The 21,901-nt window shown below is 38.9% G+C and overlaps 1 protein-coding gene across 1 annotated transcript in view; it reads left to right on the forward strand.

Moving 5' to 3' along the window:
* Positions 1-21,766, forward strand: part of LOC109031016 (uncharacterized) — a 62,806-nt gene extending 41,040 nt beyond the window's left edge. Inside the window, exons 2-5 of the mRNA XM_072297571.1 lie at positions 3,372-3,475; positions 12,322-13,956; positions 19,327-20,174; positions 20,567-21,766. Coding sequence (XP_072153672.1) covers positions 3,372-3,475; positions 12,322-13,956; positions 19,327-20,174; positions 20,567-21,615 — 3,636 coding nt within the window. The 3' untranslated portion in view covers positions 21,616-21,766. The remainder of the gene's footprint in view (positions 1-3,371; positions 3,476-12,321; positions 13,957-19,326; positions 20,175-20,566) is intronic.
* The last annotated feature ends 135 nt before the right edge of the window (positions 21,767-21,901 follow it).

A 21,901-nucleotide genomic window follows, 5' to 3' on the forward strand; every position in this document is an offset into this window, starting at 1 on the left:
ACCGAGGACATGCGATTCGAGCGCTGAATGACTTAAAAATTGATGATTAAGTTGTAAAAAGTATCGAACACGCAATAGGTAGTAATACTCCAAGAAACATCAAAATTAACGGTAAAATCACTCGGATTCCGGCAAAATACTGGCACATGATAAAACTAGCGGTAAAATTTGGTGAAAATACTGTGTATAAAATTAAATAATCTGGAAAGATTTTAAAATTACTGTAATCCATAACGATGGGGTCAATCGAAATTTTACATGTTTTTGTGTCATAAAAAAAGGGGAAGAAAAAATGCAATTACACGAGGAAATTTTGCAACAGAAAATAGTTCGGGGCTTATTTCGCTGAAAGCTGCATGTCCGCTACATCCCTATACTCAACACGCAGGCTGTAAATCCAGCTTTTCGTCGTCAAATCTGGCCGCTCGGCGCATACAGATGGATTTCGTGACTTTGTCACCAGTCACCAGTCACCGCTCCGCTTGATGCACGGTTCAATGGTTCCGGGCGAGCGCTGACCGTCAATTTTCGTCCCCCGTGACTCCCTACTCCGTCAACATCTCCGTCGTGCAAAGGAAAAACGACGCATGAAAATTCCAGCGTTGCCAGATTGTATCGGATAAAATGGAAATTTCCTTGAAAAATTGTCAATTTCCCTCATTAAATTTTTCGGAAAATTTGCCCCGCGGTTCAATCTATCGTCTCGAAATATTCCAAGACAAAGAATTCATCAATTTTCCAAATAGCAAATATTTTACTGGGGAAAATTTGGCAACACACGAATGCTGATAAGGCGTTTTTTCTCAATATGGCACATCTCGCCGTATTCAAACTCGGTTAAATACCCCCGAGAGAACAACCGTGGCGTTAATTCGTTAATTGCGGACGGCCTTGGTGGCCTTGAAAGTCTTGAGTCATCGGTTGCGTCGTTTAGTTTAACAACTAAAATCCGCATTTTTTTTCTTTTGGAGGTTTCAATTATGAAAACATCGTGTGCGCCTCTTGAATAAACCGATTTTATCTTCCGATTCAATTATCGAAATCGGCGGCGTTCTTTGGGGTAAAAAAAGGGAGGACGCGAAGCTTCAAAATAACATTTTTTCTCTTCTACTTTTCACGCATGAATTCAGACGTGACGGATTGATAGAGGCTCGATAAAATCTTTCGGTAGAAATTCGCGCAATTTGTATTTGTTTTACATACACGCACTGGGGAAAAAAACACATTGGATCTAGAGCCCAGACTCTTGAAAACATTGACAAGAAAAAATACTCTTGATTCAATCAGATTTTTGCTTAAATAAAAAGGAAATCCGCTCAAATTAAGAGGCTTGCTTCTTGATTTAAGCAAAAATCCGATTGAATCAAGAGAATTTCTTCTTGTCGATGTTTTTAAGAGCCTGGGCTCTAGATTCAATGTGTTTTTTTTTCCAGTGCGGACGAATTTTATCCCTGCTGCGTATGAACCTCCATCTCATTGCAAATACAACTCAGTACGCTTCGGTGCCAATACTTTCACTTTATATTTTTAGACGTGAGATAGCCCAGACAAAGTGGCTCCATTGCCGTTTATGGAAGCGAGGCACGCCATTCATTCCCCAATTTTTACTTTTGCCACTTTTTTAAACCACAGCGGTCCTGGGGAGCCGGCTCAGAGGTCAAAATCGGATTGAATACATTCACAACCTGACTGGAACTCGTTATCAGGCTCCAGCTCCTAAAAGAGCATCATTCGCTTCGTAGTTGCCTATTGTGAGCCGAAACTCACGATAAAACCTCTTTAATTTTCGACAGTTATGATTTACTAAATGACCCTGACAACGCCGAACTCATTAGGGTGGCCATCAATCAATTACCTCTTCCGGAACAAAAAGGCGCGATCGTTTGAATTAACCTCATTTGAATATTTGCTTTTCGGCGCTGACTTTGCAGCGAAAGGTCGCCGGTCGTAAAATCAATCAAACGCGAGCGGGGTATGACTAGTTTCCGTCTTCAGACATTTATTATGATCGGGAGATCAATGTAGCACAGCATCGACTTTCGTCGGATTACAAGCATACTTGCGCTCTGACACGCTTTGACATGTCATTAAAGAACAATGTCAATGCAAAGCTCAAGTAGGAGGGAAAAAAGGACGTATTTCTGCCAAACGGAACTATGTGCATTATGACGTGAGCTCTGTTATGCATATATCCTTATGGGTCTCAGGGCTCGTGTCTTTATGCACATAGTTCTGCTTGGCGGAAATGCGCCCAAGTGATGGACCTAGTCTCGAGATTGTTTAATGCAAATTGCAGGATGCAGGTCATTGACTGATGTTTCATTAGATGTGTCCGGAGGGTGGTTGAGTATTCAGGTTACAAAAATGGATTTGAAAGGGAAAAATAATATTTCTCGGTAGCAAAGCATTTGTTTCATCTGAATTCCTCCTCCACAGAACTGCAACATTTTGTTAAAAACATGAATACATATATTCATGGAGCAAAATTGGCATTCTTCGGCGATCTTGAGCGTTTTAGATTTTTTCACCTGAAAAACGAATGACTAACTTCGTTGTGTAGAGCAAGGCTGGAAGGGCATTAATTAAACAAGTATTTGTCTTCATTTTTTTGCAGCGATTCAATCGGGTTCCCCTCCAAAACAGGAATTAATTTACGCGACTCAAAGGTTAAAATCCCTCTCCTTCTCGGATAGAAAGAGAGGACGCATTTCCAAAGGAAGGGAGTTTTCCCTCTATTTGAGGTCAAAAACAATTAGACAACTTAAATTATGCCTGAGTACTGATTTGAATTTAATTAATTGATCCATAAACGTTGACAAAATGTTAATTTTGTTGTTCAGTTTCAGTTCTCGAGAATTTGTAACTCAGAGAAAAATGGTATTGGCGTTTTCCTACATTAAAAAAAAATATTATATTGACGATGAAACTCTCAAATCACGTGTTTCGGTTTGCGACGTTGTAGATTTCCCATCATACCTTTTTTAAACAGAAAACCAATTAACGTCGATTTTAACAAACTACCCTGATTTTTCCTTTCTAACAATGCACGAGGAAAATTCTATGAAAAAATCGAGGAACGATGTCAATGTTTTTCTTAATAATGAAAAAAAAAAATTTAAAAAATGGAAGAGTAGAATTTAAAACACTGCAAACGAGATACGTGGTTTGAGAGGTACACCGTCGGTTTTTACAAAGAGGATAAACCTCTAAAATGTTTAAAAAACTTAATCCTGAATCATTCTGTTTCACGTGAATCAGTGCGCGTGTGGGTCAATGACTTGATGTTTGATTTGCACTTTGCAGAGTATTTACAGCCTGAGAAAAAAGTATACAAGGGTCATTAATCGAAGATTTTATCTGGTTTCTTTCAGGTCATTGCAGCATTGACCTTGGTGATTATCAACGATGCATACTCCCGACCCAACGCAGCATACCAACAACAGTACAACAATGCCATCAGACCGCAGATTCAAAGGTACGGCCTTTTGTTGTAATTAATTTATGAGGTATTCACTGCGCTTTGAAGACATAGAGGAAGTTGGTCGTTTAAAGCCTAGCAAAAATAACTATCTGAAAGTATTAGTTCTCTCGCCCATAGTTGAAGAAGAGTAAAAGGAGAGTAGTTTTTGAGGGAACAATTGCTTTTATCACCCTGGCCTCTAGATCACGAATAAGTCGAAAAAGAATCTACTGGTTACACTTACAAATGACTGAAAATAATGTTCAATTCGAGCTCAAGAAAAAAGTATAAGAAGCCACCATCCCCTTCCGGCTACGCCCCCGGACCGCTTCACGGTGCTACCCCTCTAAGCGCTTCGTGCCTCAGGCGTTGTACATTACTCTTATGATATTACATTAAAATTTTTTTGTAACAAATTTGAAAAGGAAGCGATTAATATTTATAGGAGCTTTGAGGATAAGACGCATAAGTGCAGTTTTTGAAGAAAACTGAGATACTATTGATTTTAAGTAAAAATAGTCTTGATGCATATATCGTGAAAGATTCGCCCCCGAATTCCGATTTTTAAACAGAAAAAGTCAGTTTCAACTTTCGATTCACCCTTAAGATCCATGTAATTTCGAAATTTTAGACACGTATTTCTCAAAATAGCAAAAACTGCAGTTATATCTTCTGCTCCAATCCCCTCGTTTAAACGACCAACGAACCTCATAAAAAAATGTTTGAAGTATTCCCATATCAATTATTCAAGTCCATTAAACATTTAAATTTATAGATAATTTTTTACTTGGTCACTTGATAAAAATTGCACTTTTTATCATTCCCTACTTAGAACTAGTATTCACAAACATTCTGTAAAGTATCTCACATATCACTATCAGGCTATTATTTTTATTCACTCATCAGTGGCTAGTTCTAAAAGCATGAATGAAAGTGCATCAATTTGCTCTATAATGTGCTGTATAAAAAGTGGAATTTGGAAAACATATATCATGCCGATGTATAGAGAAAATTAATTTTACAGTTGCATGATATTCATTGGAAATCCTTGACAAGGTTTGGATTATAGGAAAAATTGAGGTATTCACTACTTTGACGACCGACAGAACATGGGTTCATTTTTCGTGGCCCAAAATTTTCACCAACATTGTTTAACTTTCTCAACATTTCAAAACATACATTTTCAAATCACTTTTTAAAGACTCATTGACACCTAAGGAGATACTTAAATCGGTCTTGCACTGAGAGACCACAAATCCTTCTGTTCTCACTGATTCTAAAAGCGTTATCTAGGACATGCAGCAAAAGAAAACTCTGCTCTGCTGTACGAAAAATGCCCTCTGATTTTTCAAAGGTTGCTAAACTTCTCTTGAGTTGAGATATTCTTATTTTTCCTCTGGACACTAGATTCAATTTAAGATGAAAATCCTCGAAAAATTCAAGGAGAAATACACATAAATTCTGTAGAAAGTCCGGTTCTCATGAGCAGAAATCTGACAACGTTCGGACTTTAGATAAACTTTTAGCACACGCGGATTTTTCGGTCGCATTTGCCGCGCAGAATCGTGTTTGGGCGGTTAAAACTTACGGATTGTTAAAATAATAAGCCAAAACACCAAGTTTCCAAAATAAATATGATTATTTTTCTGCTAGGCTATAAGTTTCAACCATCAAAACATGATTCTGCAACCAGCGCAAGTCTGTAGATGCGCTTGTTCAATTTGCACAACCCAAATGTTGACTAATACCGAGACTTTTTTGAGCTTACAATAAATTACGACCTCAGAAAATAAAAAATCTTTAAAGTATATCTGAAACAACACCTTTGACTGACCCATGTCTGTAAATGTTCTGCATATAATATAGCCTGCATTAATATTCTCAGATCGGTCACCCCTCTAATCTTGTCTCTAATTTCCCTTCAATTTGTCGTCTCGCCGGGAAGGAAAAAACAAATTACGCTCTTTTCTCTGAAGTACCTAAAGACAAATAGTTTAGCGCCAAAAGATGCCGCACATATTTGTTTGGCTGCCTTATTAGCGACGCACAGTGGATCGAGTCAATTAGAGAGGTCGGACATGACATTTTTGACCAAAACTGCAAATTTCGATGTTTATTTCGTCACATTTTAAATTTCAAGGGGTGCTTTTGGAAGAGAATAGTACGAAGAAACCAATGGACTCAAACCTCAAAGTTTTGTATAAACGGGGTTATAAGCGTTTAAAGTTTCCAAATTTTGTCCGACCTTTCCTATTAACTCGATCCACTGTGCGACGGGTGGAAACGAATCGCATGCCAGGATGCTAGTTTCAGCTCCCTGGAGTATAAAACTTGTCTCGTTTACGAAAGTAATCGGTCCGTCATTTCATCGCTCCTCTCTATGATGTAAAGGCGAATCTTTGTTTCCCTATGAGCTTCGGAGAGCATTAAGTTTGACGGACAACCGGGCTCATGTGGAAATTGACTTACGACCTTACACCGGTGGACCGACACTCTGACTGAGGTGAAGTGATACAATGGACCACTAGACAAGGTACGAATTTCAGCACTCAGATATATGTTCCGTAACCAAAATTTCACGTAGAGCACGATGCGCACAATGAAAATTATCGAAATCAACTCCTCACAACGATATTTAATGATTCTTGATGCGTGAATTCAAACCACCCGCTCATGAAAACTCAATGCTCTACGTGATTCACATCGCGCGCTAAACGTTATCATGACAGTCTCTGCGCGATGTAAACATCTGGCAACCTCAATCTTGACGCTTTGGCTCAGCTATAGCAAATTGCCTATAGTTCGATCAACACATGGTGGGAAATGAATATTGCTCGATTAAGAAACTTGCTGAGACCGTTGTCGTGCGCGATTTGACTCACGTAGAGCTTTGAGTTTCTTGTGAGCGGGCAGTTCAAATTCCTCGTAACCAATTTGAAATGAAAAGGTTAATATCTTCGTTAGGAGTTGGTTTCAGTAATTTTCGTTGCGCGAATCGTGTTCTACGTGAAATTTTGGTTGACAAACATGTATCGGAATGCTTAAATTCGTACCTTGTCTAGTGATCCATTCTTACTGCTTTCGCGAGTGGTGACTGGTGAGTGACCGGGGTGGAAAAATTATCGTTCGACACGAAAATGGACCCTGTTTAGCAGAAAAGAACCAAGCCACATCAGGTATTGCCAAATTTCACGGGGAAGTTTACTTTTTCATAAGGGAACGTTTGTGTGGATTCCTTTGAAATTTTTTTGGAATTCGCTTTACACTATGAAGAAATTTGCAAAAAAATCCGCGCAACCCTTTTCTTGTAAAAAATTAAATTGCTCGATTAAATTTGGCAAAAGCTAATGTAGCTTGGTTCTTTCCTGCTTAACGCAGTTCAAATCTACCTTAGACGGTCTTTGAAATATTGTAGTGGGCCGTGTAACTCTCATTAGACATTTCCGGTACTTGAACATTTCGTTAGCACGATCATTCTAATCCCAGAGCATTAATGTGAGATGAAAAACTTTTTTTGACATTTTGAACGAAAAATTTTAGTTCAATTGAAGGAAATTTTGTAACGTTGAGACGTTCATACGTCATTCTTCTTTAGCATGGTAGTTGAGTCGTTTGTCATGGAATTCAAGAGTGGCGCGTCGCGGGTGACTGGACGCTTTCTGGACGACTCCATTAGCTCTGCTTTAAAAATAAACAGATTACCCTTTCCTGTTTTGGTATTTTCTCGTTCCGTAGACAAAAGAAGCATGTTAACATCGCTCATGATGAGAACGCAATGAATTCAGCCGACTGAAGAAGTTCTGACTTTAAACTAGGATATCCTCATTTTACGGTAACAATAGGTCAAGGGAACTGAAGGGCATACACTGTTTCAAAAGCAATCGGATCATCAAATTATTGCAATTTCATTGCGGTTTGCTTACGTTTTGAAAAGAATGCTAATAAATTGGCTAGTGGCTACATTATTCAGATTTTTCGTCATGGTTGCGATTGTTGAGTTGCTCATCTTCTAAATTCTAGGGGCTGAAATCATCGCAATTATTCAATTTCAATTTCTATGGTAGTCGCGTGTGTTGCCTATCCTATCTTTTCTGGGCCCGAGAGTGAGATGCTAATAGTGGTGGATAAAAAATTTACACTGAGAAAATTTTACAGCAACATTATTTTCAAACATTGGATCCATACCAAGACATTTTCCCCTCAAAAATGTCACTAAAAAGTATTGATCAATTTCATAATAGATAACACACAAAAAGAGAGTGCTAGTCATACTTTCGAGAGCCGTCTGAATTACCAAATTTTACCCATTTCCACATAATTTGGCATTAATTGACTCATAAAAATTTGAAAAATTTGCGATTGAGGAATAAAGAAGAGAATAGAGAATCCTACAATGACATGTCAGGGAAATGTGGAGAACTTTCACGTTGAAAATAATTTACAGACCGCAAAACGCATTTTCCCTCCTTTCAACTACTGTGCTTGGTGTTAAGTAAAAAGCTGGAAAAGTTAAGCATAATAGTCAAGCAAAATATCTTGTTTAATATTTTCTCCCCACTATATCCTAAAATGTCACTCTATGTGTTTAATTCGAGGATTTTAGCCACCTAAAGTCGATTCTTTACGACTAAAATCTCATTCATCTTAATAATTATTTTGCGGAGCTCCAGTTTGCGAGGAGCCTGACAGTAATTTATTCAGAAATAGAAAGGTTTTCCACATTAATTGCAATCATTAGAATACGGGTGGTTAGATTGGGCGGTATCGAAAAATTGAGTTGGAATTTTCCTGAAAGAAATTTATATGCAAAAGAGTTTGCATATCTTTATTATTAGGACTCTCGCTCACTCTGACCTCGAGAAATCTCTGTTGTCAGCCCATGGCTAAAACTTTAAAACATTTTTAATTTAAGTGACCAGCTAAGAAATCAGTTTCACTAAAATTGCAAAATCTTATTGTTTTGTGGATATCTCTTATCAAATCAAAATTCAAGTAGTTTTAGGCCAAAAACCAGTTACGAAACGTGGTTTGCCTTTATGCAATGATTAGGCTAGACACGAAATAGCATCCAAGCTAGCAAGAAAACATTCTAGTGGTACGAGACAAGCCCTAGCTTGCTTCCTTCAGTTCCTTCATGGTAGCGTCTGGATACAACTATTCGCACTCGAGGGATGTCCGTGTTGCATGCAAAGAATTGAAGGCGTTTTGCTTTTTTTTAACTATTCATCCAGAAGATTCCTCCGAAAAAATTGAAATTATTTTCAATCTTTCCCCCTATATTATGAGGCTTGAATTTAACAACCAAGAACCAGTCACGTTAGGTTATGTTTCCACGACTGTAATGTTTCCAATGAAATATGATCATCAATTATTCGGTGATAGATTCCTGCTCTTCGGTTGTTCATGTATTTTTGCATTATTCTAACAAGTCGGTGTGTGATTAAAGGGAGTGTAGTTGTAGTTTGCCTGAGAGCTACTATTACTACCTCCGCGTATAATCTATGGCATCGCGTGTTTCAATGCGATCCATATCTGAGCGAAGGAAGTTTGGCATAGAATTCAACAGGTAGATGAGATTACCATTGTTGCGAAATTGTAAACAATGTAAATGCACTCACTTCTACAATGTAAAGTTGACCCTCATTCCAGGAATTGTTTTCATCATTTTAGGGTTTTTCACTAAAATGTTGCTCCCACCGTCTCCCTTAAAGAAAATTTGACCTCTTCCGAATAAATTGATCCGCCCTTAGATATGATCGAAATGACGTCTCTCGTATAGTATTTCTGTATAGGTTTTCGAAAACGACTAGCTCGGATGAAATAAAATCATTTTACTCCCATGAGACAATCTTAAGGACAATAGATAATGAAATCCTCTTTTCCTAAAGCTTGATGGAATGAAATCATGCTCAAAAACTTCGTAAATTTAATAGAATCAATAGAACCTATACCCACCTATCTATGCTAAAACCACCACGGTTCGTACCTATGCTACGTAAAACAACTACTTCGTAGTAAAATACACTTTTTTCCATACTGCCTCTTATGACTTCGTTACAAGATCTTCAGTAAATAATATTCAAAATAAGTTATCGAGTGCTACTACTACCTTTATACCTCAGCATGTTTAACCCACCTTCTTCAAAAGCCTGAAAAATTAGAAATGTTTTTAAAGGAGGAAAAAGATGAGCGAAATGACAGAATTTTTGCAGAATTTGCATTGCTTTTACGACAGCGGATTCTTTTTACGTACTTTCTTTGACTAACACTGAAATGACTGACAAATTTTGTGAATTTTGTAAAAAATAAAACACAGCCAAGACACAATATCTGTACATTTGATGAAACTTATTCGCATATAATTGGACTCTTGGCTCATTTGCACTCAGTAAAATGTGCATGTACAGCTACACATTACAGAATTTTCTATATCAATATGTAAAAAATAATCATGAATAACGTTGAATTTCTGTGCTGTTTCATAGTGCATTTATATAGAGGATCGTAAGAACTCCCAAATGTAAAATAGTTGTGTTTTTATTAATTTGGTGCTAGTTCTTTCATTTAAATATTGCACATAACTGGAAGACAAAATTTGGCAGAGCATTTTAAAATAAGCAAGGTAAGAAGCTATTTAACAAACTTTTTTAGAACTAAGAGTTTACTAACCGTTTAATCTCGATTCCCATTACTAACATCTTCTCTTTATCGATGCATCATCTCCAAAAGTCTCGCGAAAATTGTCATTAAAATCCTTTATATTTTAATCATACTTTAAGTTGACCTGCTAAAAGCTCTTTAAAATTGTTTTAAGAAAAGTAATCTCGATAAATTTGGAACCGTTCAGCTGCCAGCTTCCTGTTTTAGTGGGCCTCATCAAAGCTGGAATATCTGTAGCTTTTAAGGGATTATAAGCAACACTTTTTCAAAGAGCATGCTAGAAAATTAGTTATGATAACATACTTTAAAAATGCAGGTACAGGATTCCATTTTTTGTGGGTCTTTTTTGAAAATAGTTACCAAAATTTCTAACTGAAAATAATGATAAAGGAAGGGAATCATTAAAACATTTCTAAAGAAAGAAGCTGATGGTCACCGGTTCTGCTTTTCATACCTCTTGATGGTGCTTGTATGATGCACAATCTTATACCCAATTGTACTCGTCAATTCGCTTCTCTGTCATCTTTTCCAACCTTTCTCTCTAAGTGTACCTATTTCATTATATCCTATTTATTATTTTACCATCGTTAGTGCATTAAATATTTTGCTGAATGTAATTCATCAATCATTCATTCTGTATATATTTTCATTGTCACCTCATACTGAGCTGAATATATGTATATATCAATACTGGCGTTCATTGTAATTTCATCGAAGAACGCCTTTGATATTGTGAAGTATGCTTCGCATTGAGAAAGAGTTCAAACGCGCACTTTTGTGCTCCAACCTAGTATCACGTTTATCAAATGTTGATGATTTCTCTTTCTCTTTGTTGTTTCATACATCTTTATGAGGACTGGCCACTTAAACGAGAAAAATCTGAGATCGATCTCCGTTAAAAAGGCTCATAAGCACTGACGGATTTTATGGTGCTTACTTCTTTTAAAATCATCGGTTTGTGGGTTACAATTAAGATTTGGTGGATGATAAAGAAATGATTGCTTTTTAAATTGATATGCATTATTTTTAAGTCGTTGTACGTCATCATTGTATACTTTCCATGCTTTCCTTTTAAAAATTACCACTTTACTACTTCCCTTACATAATTGCTTCCTCAAAATTATTCAGGGAATATTTTGGGTTGAATTCCATTCCTGAGCGGAACTTTTATCGAATTATGCGTTCAACAATCAGAAGGAAACGAGAGATTGCCACAACGTACAATATATTAATTATAAAAAATATAAAATAAAAATTAATTTATTTACCCATACTCTCAATACAATTCTGACACTATTTTTAATCAAACTAAGCGATCGTTTCGAACCTTTAAAACGATCTAATAATGCAAAGGTCGAAATTTTCTTTATTTACTTCTTATAGGAATATAAGTAATTTAAAACTTTAGGAATTGGTTACTTTCAATTTTATTGAAGTGAGCCGACGAGTAACCTTGGAGAAAGTCTAACATTTTTTTTTTTTTAAATAAAAGAAAAAAATATTAAATGTTGTTAGTTTTTGAAAAGTATAGGTAGGTGCTTTCCTGCAACGTAACAAATTTTCGAAAATTTCTGAATCGGGCATTTTAAGACAAAACACATTAATTTAAAATGTATTTTACAAGACGGAACTAATGGTTTTAAAACGCGGCAAATACATTGGAACTTCTTGAATCTCGCTGAAAACTCCGAAATTTCAAACAGTTTCTGTCAAGGTATACCAACAATATTAATTGTATGAGAAAATTACCTGCAAATGTATTTCATTGAACGCTCTCAGTTAGTTCATTGTGAGCGAAGGAATTTCACTGTCTTAACAACACTCCGATGGTATTAGTTCCTTCATATACCTATAATGTGCAGTCAAATTTTGAGCAACTTTAAATGAGAGCCTTGAAGGACAAGGCGCATTAGTGCAGTTTTTGCTATTTCGAGAAAGACGTGTTTGAAGTTTCGAAATTACATGGATCCTTATGGCGGAAAGCAAGTTTAAACTGACTTTTTGATGATTAAAAATTGGAATTTGGGAGAGAATTTTTCAGAGAATATGCATCAAGATTAGTTTTACTTGAAATCATCAATATCTCATTTTTTCAGGAACTTCACATATGCGCTTTGTCCTCCAAGCCCCTCCGATGACATCTTAATTCTCAAATTGTTTAAATCATGTTTCATCTCATGACGAAATGCTTTCCATTTCAGGGAGGTGAACGGGAAAACGGACGAGAAGTACTATCACTACGACGGTGTCCTCGTTCCCGTGATGTACATGCACGATTCCTGGCCGAAACAACCCTCCACGGACCTCTCTTTTGGCGACAAACTACCCGCCCAGAGCGCGCCTTTCGTGAGAGCACCAAAACCGGAGCCGTTCGCCCAACCCGAGGACGCCGAGAACTCGCTCAAGGACACCGACCGCCTCATATCCAAACTCCAGCACTTGGCCAACCTCAAGTACAACCCGAACCCGGACGACACTCGCTCCAACCAAATCTCCGACAAAGTTTACAAGAAGATGAAGAACCCCAACCGCCGGCGGTCCAAACCCAGTAAGGTCGTATCCGCGCTCAAGGAGAGCATCATCAAGGAGGTCGAGAAGGACGTTAAAATGGACGCCTCGACCGCACAACTCAAGGACAAATACATGGACACCGTCTTAAAACCCAAGCGGGTCGTCCAGCAAAGGGTGGTGTACACCCCAAAAGCCCCGACGCCTTACAATTCCTACCCTTTGGATAACGAATACGGCGCAGCGTATCCGGTCGCGAGTTATCAGTCCTTTCGTGACGAGCCCCAACAAAGGGTCCCCGAAAGGGTCTTCGACATCCCGACGCTGAATCTGCCGAGCTTGGCCCTGCCCATGTACCAAAGCCCGATGGAAACCAACCCCTTGTGGGCTAAGTTATTTCCGGCCGCATCGAAAGGCCCCTCGCCTTTTTTAGAGACGTTCTCGACGGCCGTTGAGTACGGCACCGACTCGGATTGCAAACAGAGAGACAACCAGAAGATCGAGAGTTTAAACCGTGTCAAGCGCGGATCCGAGTTGGATACCAACGAGGTGGCCTCAGCGCAGAGTTTGAACGAATCAGAGGGGGAGAATAAACCCGAAGGGGAGGGTGAAGAGTCGCACGACGTTACCAACTTTACAGTGATAATAATATCCGACGAGAAGAGAGAGGAAGACACGAACCGAGCGGACAAGAAACTAGACACTGACACCGACGCTAGTGGAGTTCTGAAGAACGAAATTCTGCACTACAAAGATACCTACAAGGACGCACCGACACACACCAACTCACTATTGAAACCTTTGTCTTTTTTTAGCGCTAGTACCAACAAGAACAAGCAGGAAGGGGGTGTGATCCCTTCTTCGCGCGAGGGCTCCACCGGGCCCCAGATCTCGACCCTGAAGGTGCGGAAGGGTGGAGTGGCAATCGCGGGTCCAGGGGGTATCGCCACCGCCGGCTCGGGAGGCACGGCTATCGTGGGCCCAGGGGGCACCGCCTACACGACGGCCGACGGTATGGCTGTAGTAGGCTCTGGAGGTAAGGTCGTGTCCCTGGGTGCCCAGAACGAGCAGTCCCAGAACCATGGGCTCCACGTGCCGCAGTACCAGATTCAATACCAGCCGCAACTCTCGCCATACGGGGTTTTCCCGGAGTTGATGCACGGTAGGCCCACGATGGACTACAGGCCAGGGTTGGTCAGGGTCAACCGACATGCCAAGGTCACGGAAGATTTTGGTGATACTCCGGACAGGGACACCAGGGACTCCACCGAGAGCACGGGTTTGCATTTGCTCCCGTGGGAGCTGATCTTGGATCAGAAACCTGAGAAGTGAGAGAGATCTTAAGTCTGAATGATATTTTTTGATTGTTGCGTCTCAGCAATGTTTTACCCTTCTCGTTTTTTTTTAAAGGGCTAAGTTTTGAAAAAGAAATAATCTCGGTCAGCAAATCAATATTGACACCGGGAAAAATTTGGGAAAAGAGGTGTGTTCAGGATTGTTTTGGATTGAACGTGACCGTTTCAGAGATAGATTATGGGAGTCAAAATAAGAATGGTCTATGGGTGTAATGATCTGTTTCACAACAGCTGCGTTTTAAAAGGTACTATACAAGGCACAGAATAAAGACCAATTTTTGATATTATGGCAACAATAGCATTAATTAAAGTATCGGTCAATATTTGCTGACAAAAATCTTGCGATATATTAGTGGGAAGAAGTAAGGAGGAGCGTTGCACTTTAAATCTAGTAGAAAAACTAAGTCATAAAGGATGAGTATCTGATAAGATGCATGGTGAGAATATGCGATACCTTTTTAGGGCTTTCTTCCCCAATTTTGTGATAGAAATGTGTAAAGTACTTGAAAGTATCCAAAGACACAAATTAATTTCCTAAACAAATATCACTGCAATTTCGGAGGGGGAAAAAATTATGAAAAAAGGAGCCACAGGTACGACGGAGAGTATTCAGTTAGAAAAATGTCATAAGATTAAATGTCATAAATGTCAAAAATGTCATAGACTCTCATAATCAATCTCTAAAACTTCGTTTTTCATCTCCCTGGTAAAAATTTGCGATAGGAGCTGCGTTTTAAAATACCATAGGAGTTCTTATACCCGACTGAAGAAGGCGATAGAAAATCATATAGCTGGCTGTAGAAAGTGGAAAAAATTATTCGGTCGGGCTACACGAAGCGATAAAAAATTATACAGCCGGGCTATAGTTCCTATCACCGGGCTTTACACTTTATCGCCTGGCTGTTGCTTTTTCGCCATCGGCTATAAAAAATCGTGTAGAAATTCGTGTGCTTTGTAAATCCCAAAGTTTGTACGGAATCACCTTAATATTTACCAAACGTACATTATATTTTCCTTTACTACATATTTTTTTTCATCAATTACAATGAGAATAATCCATACAGAGTGTGCAAACATTTCAAAGTCATGAGTTGAAAAACGCTGACTCCACGAGATTAAATATTAGAGCCCAACACGAAGCGGAGCGGCGGCGCACTGGCGCCTACAAACCTAACAGGGATACTTCACGCATTGCGCAATGCGTGAAGTATCCCTGTTAGGTTTGTAGGCGCCAATGCGCGTTTCGCGCTGGCTGCCCACCCGCCGCGCCGCAGCGTACCACGGCGCTTGAAGCAACTATTCCACACCAGAGGTATTGCACAGTATCATACGAAATTGAAGGCGCTCCAACATATTAGGAATGGCAGGCGTCCCTCAAAAGCACGGAGCTTTCCTCGCAAAATAAATCAAGAAACTACGGCCCAAAAAGAGAGCGACTGTCCAAAAACTCACTAAGTCCTAGCATCCGTAATTAGTAACGTTTAGCATACACTTTATCGCCAGGCTGTTGCTTAATCGCCATCGGCTATAAAAGGCCATACGAAGTTGTGTTGCCGGCTGTAGAAGCTATTGAGAATCTTACAGCCGGCTGTAGGTCTATGGTATTTTGGAACACAGATTCTACTGCCAATTTTTACCAGGGCTGACCCACCCCCCACGACTTGAAAATTATCTGAGTTAGACAATATACAGTAAAACAACCTCGTTCTTAAGTGCAATTACTCTTGTAAACTTTAGTGCATTAATCATCTATTTTTCCCCATTTTATTACGAGACGTTTACAACGAAGAAAATGGATTCCTTTTTTGTAAAGATGTTCACTGAAAACAAATTATGGGTATGGATGCATTTGCAAAAACACCTATTTTAATAGAGAAATCAAAAGCAGTTTTGTCCTTTTTTAATAAGCGTGACGCGCACTTCAAGAATGCAACTCTCAGGATTCGTCCCACCCAGTGCAATGAAGGTAAATGTTTAGATATGTTGATACATGCGGTTTCAACCGAGGAACAGGTCGTAATTTGCCTACATTTAGAGCGGTTTAGCAATTAATTTTGACACTAACGGTATAATTTTGCCTACCTTGATAAATGAAGACAAATTACGATGATGAACAATGATGTGTGTAGCGAAACGTAGTTTCAATAGCACAAGAGGTGGTGGTTTGCTTTCATATTGACAGGTTAGAAATTTAATTCGACACTTACGGTATGATTTTGCCTACCTGAATAAATGAAGGCACCCATTCCTTGTGCTATATTGTTCGAAGTTCCAAATAAGAAACCGTGCATAAGTTCGCTTCATTTGAGCGATTAATGAGAACAGACCCTACACATGAAAATGACACGACTCAGACTTTTGATGGGTTGATGCCATCGTAGTCTATGTGATATGACATTACTACTACTAACATTGATGCTTGCCAAATATTACAATTACTAAACCTCTTGGATTCTTTGCTAGTTATTACTATTTTACTTTAAATTCCTGTTTAGAAACCAAAAGTTAGAGATAGTGTTTGATTTAGATTTATTTCCTAGAGTTAAATTTGTGATGCAATAAGCTCCGAATTCATTTTTTCCATGCTTTTTCTCCTCAAAAATTGTGCGGAATTACTTTAGAGCCTAGAAACCAATAACGTATCGCAGTCTCTTAAAATGTCTGCTCCCAATTCATAGTTATCTAATTTTTAAGCTTGGTCAAGAAACAAAAATTTGTGCCATAACTGTAATTTAAAGTTTTACCTACTATAATGCAACTCTATGCAAGTAAATTATTTCATTCGCTGAAAATACTTTTCATGTTCCTTGAAAACCAAATTCTAAATATTATCTTTTTAATATCTAAACGCGCATCTCAAAGCTAAATTGATGTAAACTGTTTCATATTTTTTCAAAGCTTGCGTGCTCTCATCAGTATTAAAATGTATTTTCGAATATGTTTGTATAGTTTTTAGTAAGTTTTTACTTATTTTGACATTTCGTTGCTTGTTATTTTTATATTTAGTTATTATTATTTATTTTTGAGTTCGATCACAAAGTACACTGTTAATTTATTTATTTTTGAATAATTAAGTCTTACCGGAATATTCTAAACTCCAACTGTCAATTTTCATTGGAGAGCTGATCCTAATTTATTGTAGCTTCCTGTACACAATAGTTTTGAATAAAAGGTCAAGTTATTTTTGAAGAAAAAAAAACATGTTTTCTTTTTTTTTACAATAGAAAAGAAAGTATAATGCAGTGCTTGGCGCGTTTGAAACTGAAGTCCAAAAACATGATTAACCTAGCGTGACGCAGTAAAATATATGGGATGAAATTCAAAGAATGGATTAAAGAATATGTATATTAAAAATATATATTAAAAAAATTTACCCAGCTTGAATTGTGGCTTTACATCATCAGTTTTATTTATTTTTCATTTGATGGAAGAAATAGTAATAAGATTTTTTTTTCGAAAAACTCTTCTGATTTAGCTTTATCGCAGGGACAGATATTCGTGCAAATATCAGAAAATGACGTTAATTTCTTTTTCTCTGAAAATATAAATTAGTATAAGAGAAAGAAAGGGAGAGAGAGAGCATTCATATTTTTAGAACAAATGATATTTAACCATAAAAAAATTATTTTTTTTTTCCTTTATGAGAAAACGGGGTGCTTTTACATATGCCTCTAAGAAAAATTCTCAAAGCACTCTTTAAACATGTATGGTTGTTTCCTCTTATGCTGGTTACCTACTTAGATGCTCAAATTATTATCGAAGTTTTTTTTTCTGTTGAATAAATTTTTCTTAAGGAGAATGTAAGTAATGCACCTTACTAGGCTGGAACTTGCGTTTAAAATGCAATAAAATTGATGCGAAAGTTGATTTTCTGGGAAAGGACAGTAAGATAAGATAAAGATACTTTCATCGCTAACAATAAGATTATTGAAACCGTAAGTGGAAATAATTTTCTCATTGGAGCTCTATGTATTATTATTTTTACCATTAAGGGAAAATTAGAAATCAAATAACCCCAAAAATTACAAGAAGAAATACTCACAGATCATAACAGTTCAATAATTCAGGTCAAATAGAAATTAGCGCGGAGTAAGAGAAATATCTGGTGGAATTAGAAAGACTTTTGAAATTCTACCTTAGTCATATTTTTTGTATTTCTTGACGATCAAAAGCATCTTTTTGAGAAAAAAAGACAATTCAATCCTTCTAGTTGAGTGCGCACGCACTGGGTGACGTTGCTGATGTCCACTAATCATTTTTTTTTTTCTTTTTTCAAAATGTACACACAAGGGTGCTTTAAAGGTTGATTTGGATCAATCTAAACCAATTATGTACAAATATCATCATCATCATGAAAAACAGTTGCATAGCCTGCTGAGCTTGGATATCACGAGTCTCTATTGCGGTATTTTAAAATGTCAACAAAAATTGAGATACCTTTAATACTTAAAAGCTAAACAGGGGCTGAGAGAATATTAAATTGTGACAATCGTTTAAAAAGTCACGTGATACAGGTGTGCTATTCTCTTCTGACAGAAAAGTTGTGGAGCCTAATTTTTTCAAATGTTGCTCTTTTCTTTAGAGTAATAGTAAAATTTGAAAAAATTTTAAGCTCGAAATTTTCAGGGTAAAAAATTGGCCAATCTTTGAAAGTCGTGATTTTGAACAAACGAAAAAACCATCAGCCTCTAAATATTGAACCAAAAAATATAAAGCTAAGATATTGAGACGTGATTATTCACAAAACCATCATCAACACTGAGGTGCTTTTCAAATGCAGACAATGTTTTTCTCAACATGGTTAGGGATATTTTTTTGCAGTAAAGACGGTTGCTGTAAGTAATAGATGTAGAAAAAATGGTACTTTTTAATGAGGAGCTAGCAAGGAAGTTTCCTATCACGGTGATATGATTCCTCTAGTTAAACGTTTAGGTAAAATAGACGGATAAATAATTGAACGATATTTTCATGTATGTCATACATTAGCCAGCATTTATTCGGGTTCAGCCATATCACAAAAACAAACGCAAGACTTGGGACTAATGTAGGATAATGAGATACACGTTTTGTAACAAGCATTTTACACGGTACAAGTTTACACAAATAGATTTATTAGTAAAAAGATCTCTTTAAAAAACACTTTGCATTAATCAAGAGGTGATAATATCCCAACTCAGGGAAAACAAATGTCTTCAAAGACGAAAAAAAAGCTTGTTTAAAAATTCTCAATTTTTATTCACTCGCCTAAAAAAATAAGTCTTTAAAATGGCACTCAGTATAAGACCTATCTTTCTACAATGAAAATATCTTTACTAAAAGCCAATTTTTTTGCGTTTGTTATAGGTTGATGGTATGGCCGAACTCGAATAAAATTAATCCGCTGGATGGCTGGCAAGACTTTAACCCATTTGGAAGTCCATATCAAACGGATAATTCACGGCTTAGCAGAGCATATTCTCAACATGCGTTTCCTTTCCAAACAAACCAACCAGTCCAATGGTCTCAAACGCCAGTCAGTCCGTTTTATCCACAATCAATGAACTCCTTCCAATTCCAGCATGTGAACCATCCAGATCCAACCTTCAACCCAGGCACTCAGATTGATGGCACTCGGAATCTCAAATTCCCTGGCTATTCTAGTTATGAAAGATATTTACACAATTTGGAAAAGGACACGAACTATAGGAACATGCGTTTTTTCCCACCACAGTATCAGTTCTTTGATTTTGGCTTTAAAAACATGCAGCGGTCCCCTATGACTGGAAACGTGAATTGCGACCTCAGCAACAACTGGTGCGGCGCGGAGCAACCTAAAGAGTTACCTCGAAAAAAGGAGAGAGAAAAAGTCATAGAGCTGTCTGATCATAAGAAACCGGTGGTTATCAAGATCGTTTCGCGTGACAATCAAATACATTTTGATGCCATGCACCCGTCTGACGCGGAGAGTTTGTCGCCGGACAGCCAAGTTAACTCTCTCAATTCAATAACGAGTGACCTGAACACCGAGATAGATCCCTCAGAAGCGATAAATCGTGTGTCTATTGGTGACCCCGTGGCCCCTTGGCATCGCAGAATTGAGAAAAACCCGAAACTTGACACTTTGAAGTACTTGATAAAACAAGATAGTAGAGATGATTCAAGATATGAAATTGTAAATTCACAAACTAAGTCCGATACCTCAAATGGGGAAGGTAATGATCCTCAAAAATTGATAAAAAGTGAGCACCAATCCATTATCGATTCTCTAGAGCGGCAAGACCCGTCAACTCACTTAACGCCTACAGAATCGGTCGATGCAGCAAGCCGATCAGGTCTCGATGCTGTGAAACGTCAAAACGAGCCTACAATCGTATCTGCGCCTGCAGAATTGCCTGACGAAGCAAGCCAATCGGATACTACTTTGGAACTCCAAAACAAGCCGAAAGTTGATTTTCCGCCTTCAGAATTGGTTGACGCAGCGAGCCAAACAGATGTCGATTCAAAACCTCCAACGAATTTACAATCGGATCTGCGCTTGCAAAAACGCCCGACGCATCAAGTAAAACAAACAATGATCTCGTAGACCAAGATGGTTCTGCCCTAGAACCTGCGCCTGTAGAATCGCTCAATGCTGCGGGTCAAACAAATTCCCAGTCCCTGAACTCTCAAAACCAGGATGAGCCCTCAATGGGTACTGCGCCTGCAGAATCCTCCGACGCAGCAAGCTTGACAGACACCAGCTCTACCACCTACCAAGATGAGCAAGCGCCTGCAGAATCACTCAATGCATCCAGCCAAACAGATCATGATGCTGTAGAAAGTGCAGACGAACAATCAAAGGATTCTGACCCGATAGACACTCCTGACGCAACCAGTTTAGAGGGCACTAGTTCTCCTCGAAATCATGACGATTTTGTCCCCGTGAACTCGTCCGATGCGACAAGCGCTGATTCCTCAGACAGCGCCGACTTGGAGTCTCCGCACCGAGGCTACAACGGTGACCTGGAGTCCCTCCGACCGGAGAAATTCCACATCAACACGGCCGGGGACTTCGGACCCAGCCGCCTTCACCCAACCGAGGACGCAACCCCGCAACACATGTCCGCCCGACAGCGCCCGCTCTTCAGCCTCCAGCAGACTTTCGGACCCCCGACCGCGGATGACGCCAACCAACAGCGGATGCCGTTCTCCCTCACCAAGTACCCAACAACCCCGGAGGAATTCGACCCTACTCGGGTCTTCGGTCAAAAGCTCCGAAAGCGACCCAGCTCGACGAAGCTGAAGCTCAACGCCTCGCTGGCGGAGTCGGACGACAAGCTGAACAGCTACGTGGCTGACCGTCTCCGGCCGAAGAAGAAGACGACGCCGAAGCCATGCCGGCCGACGCTGAGCAGCGCGTACCCCACGACAACGACGACGCAGAAGACGACGACTGCCCCGCGCAACGTGACGAACTTGATCTTGAAGCCGATGGCCAACGCCACGGCCGGGGAAAACGGGGTGGCCCTCGCCTCACCTATCTCCCACGCCTACGTACAGAAAGGCGCGACGGTCTATATTCACTACAGCCCCTCTGCGGTGGCTGTTGCTGGCTCCGGCGGTACCGCTCTGTCCAAGCCACAGCTTGTGATCAAGTACTTGGAGAGGAAATGAATAACCACTGAAGTCCTCACGAATGGCGATGCCAAGAATGAGGACTAGTGGAAATTTTGAACCTAGAGAAAAAGTAGGTGATTGCGAGGGAGCTTTCGTGACTACATGAAATGGACCGAAATAAAACAGAAAGGAACCAAGCCACATCAGCTATTGCCAAATTTAATTGGGCAATTTAATTTCTTACAAGGAAACGGTGGTGCGGATTTTCGTGCAAATTTTGGTGAAAATTCTCCATGGTGCGAAGCAAATTCCTTAACAATTCCAAAGAAATCCGAACGAAACG

This window comes from Bemisia tabaci, chromosome 3 (assembly GCF_918797505.1).
Source record: "Bemisia tabaci chromosome 3, PGI_BMITA_v3".
NCBI classification, from domain to species: Eukaryota; Metazoa; Arthropoda; class Insecta; order Hemiptera; family Aleyrodidae; genus Bemisia; species Bemisia tabaci.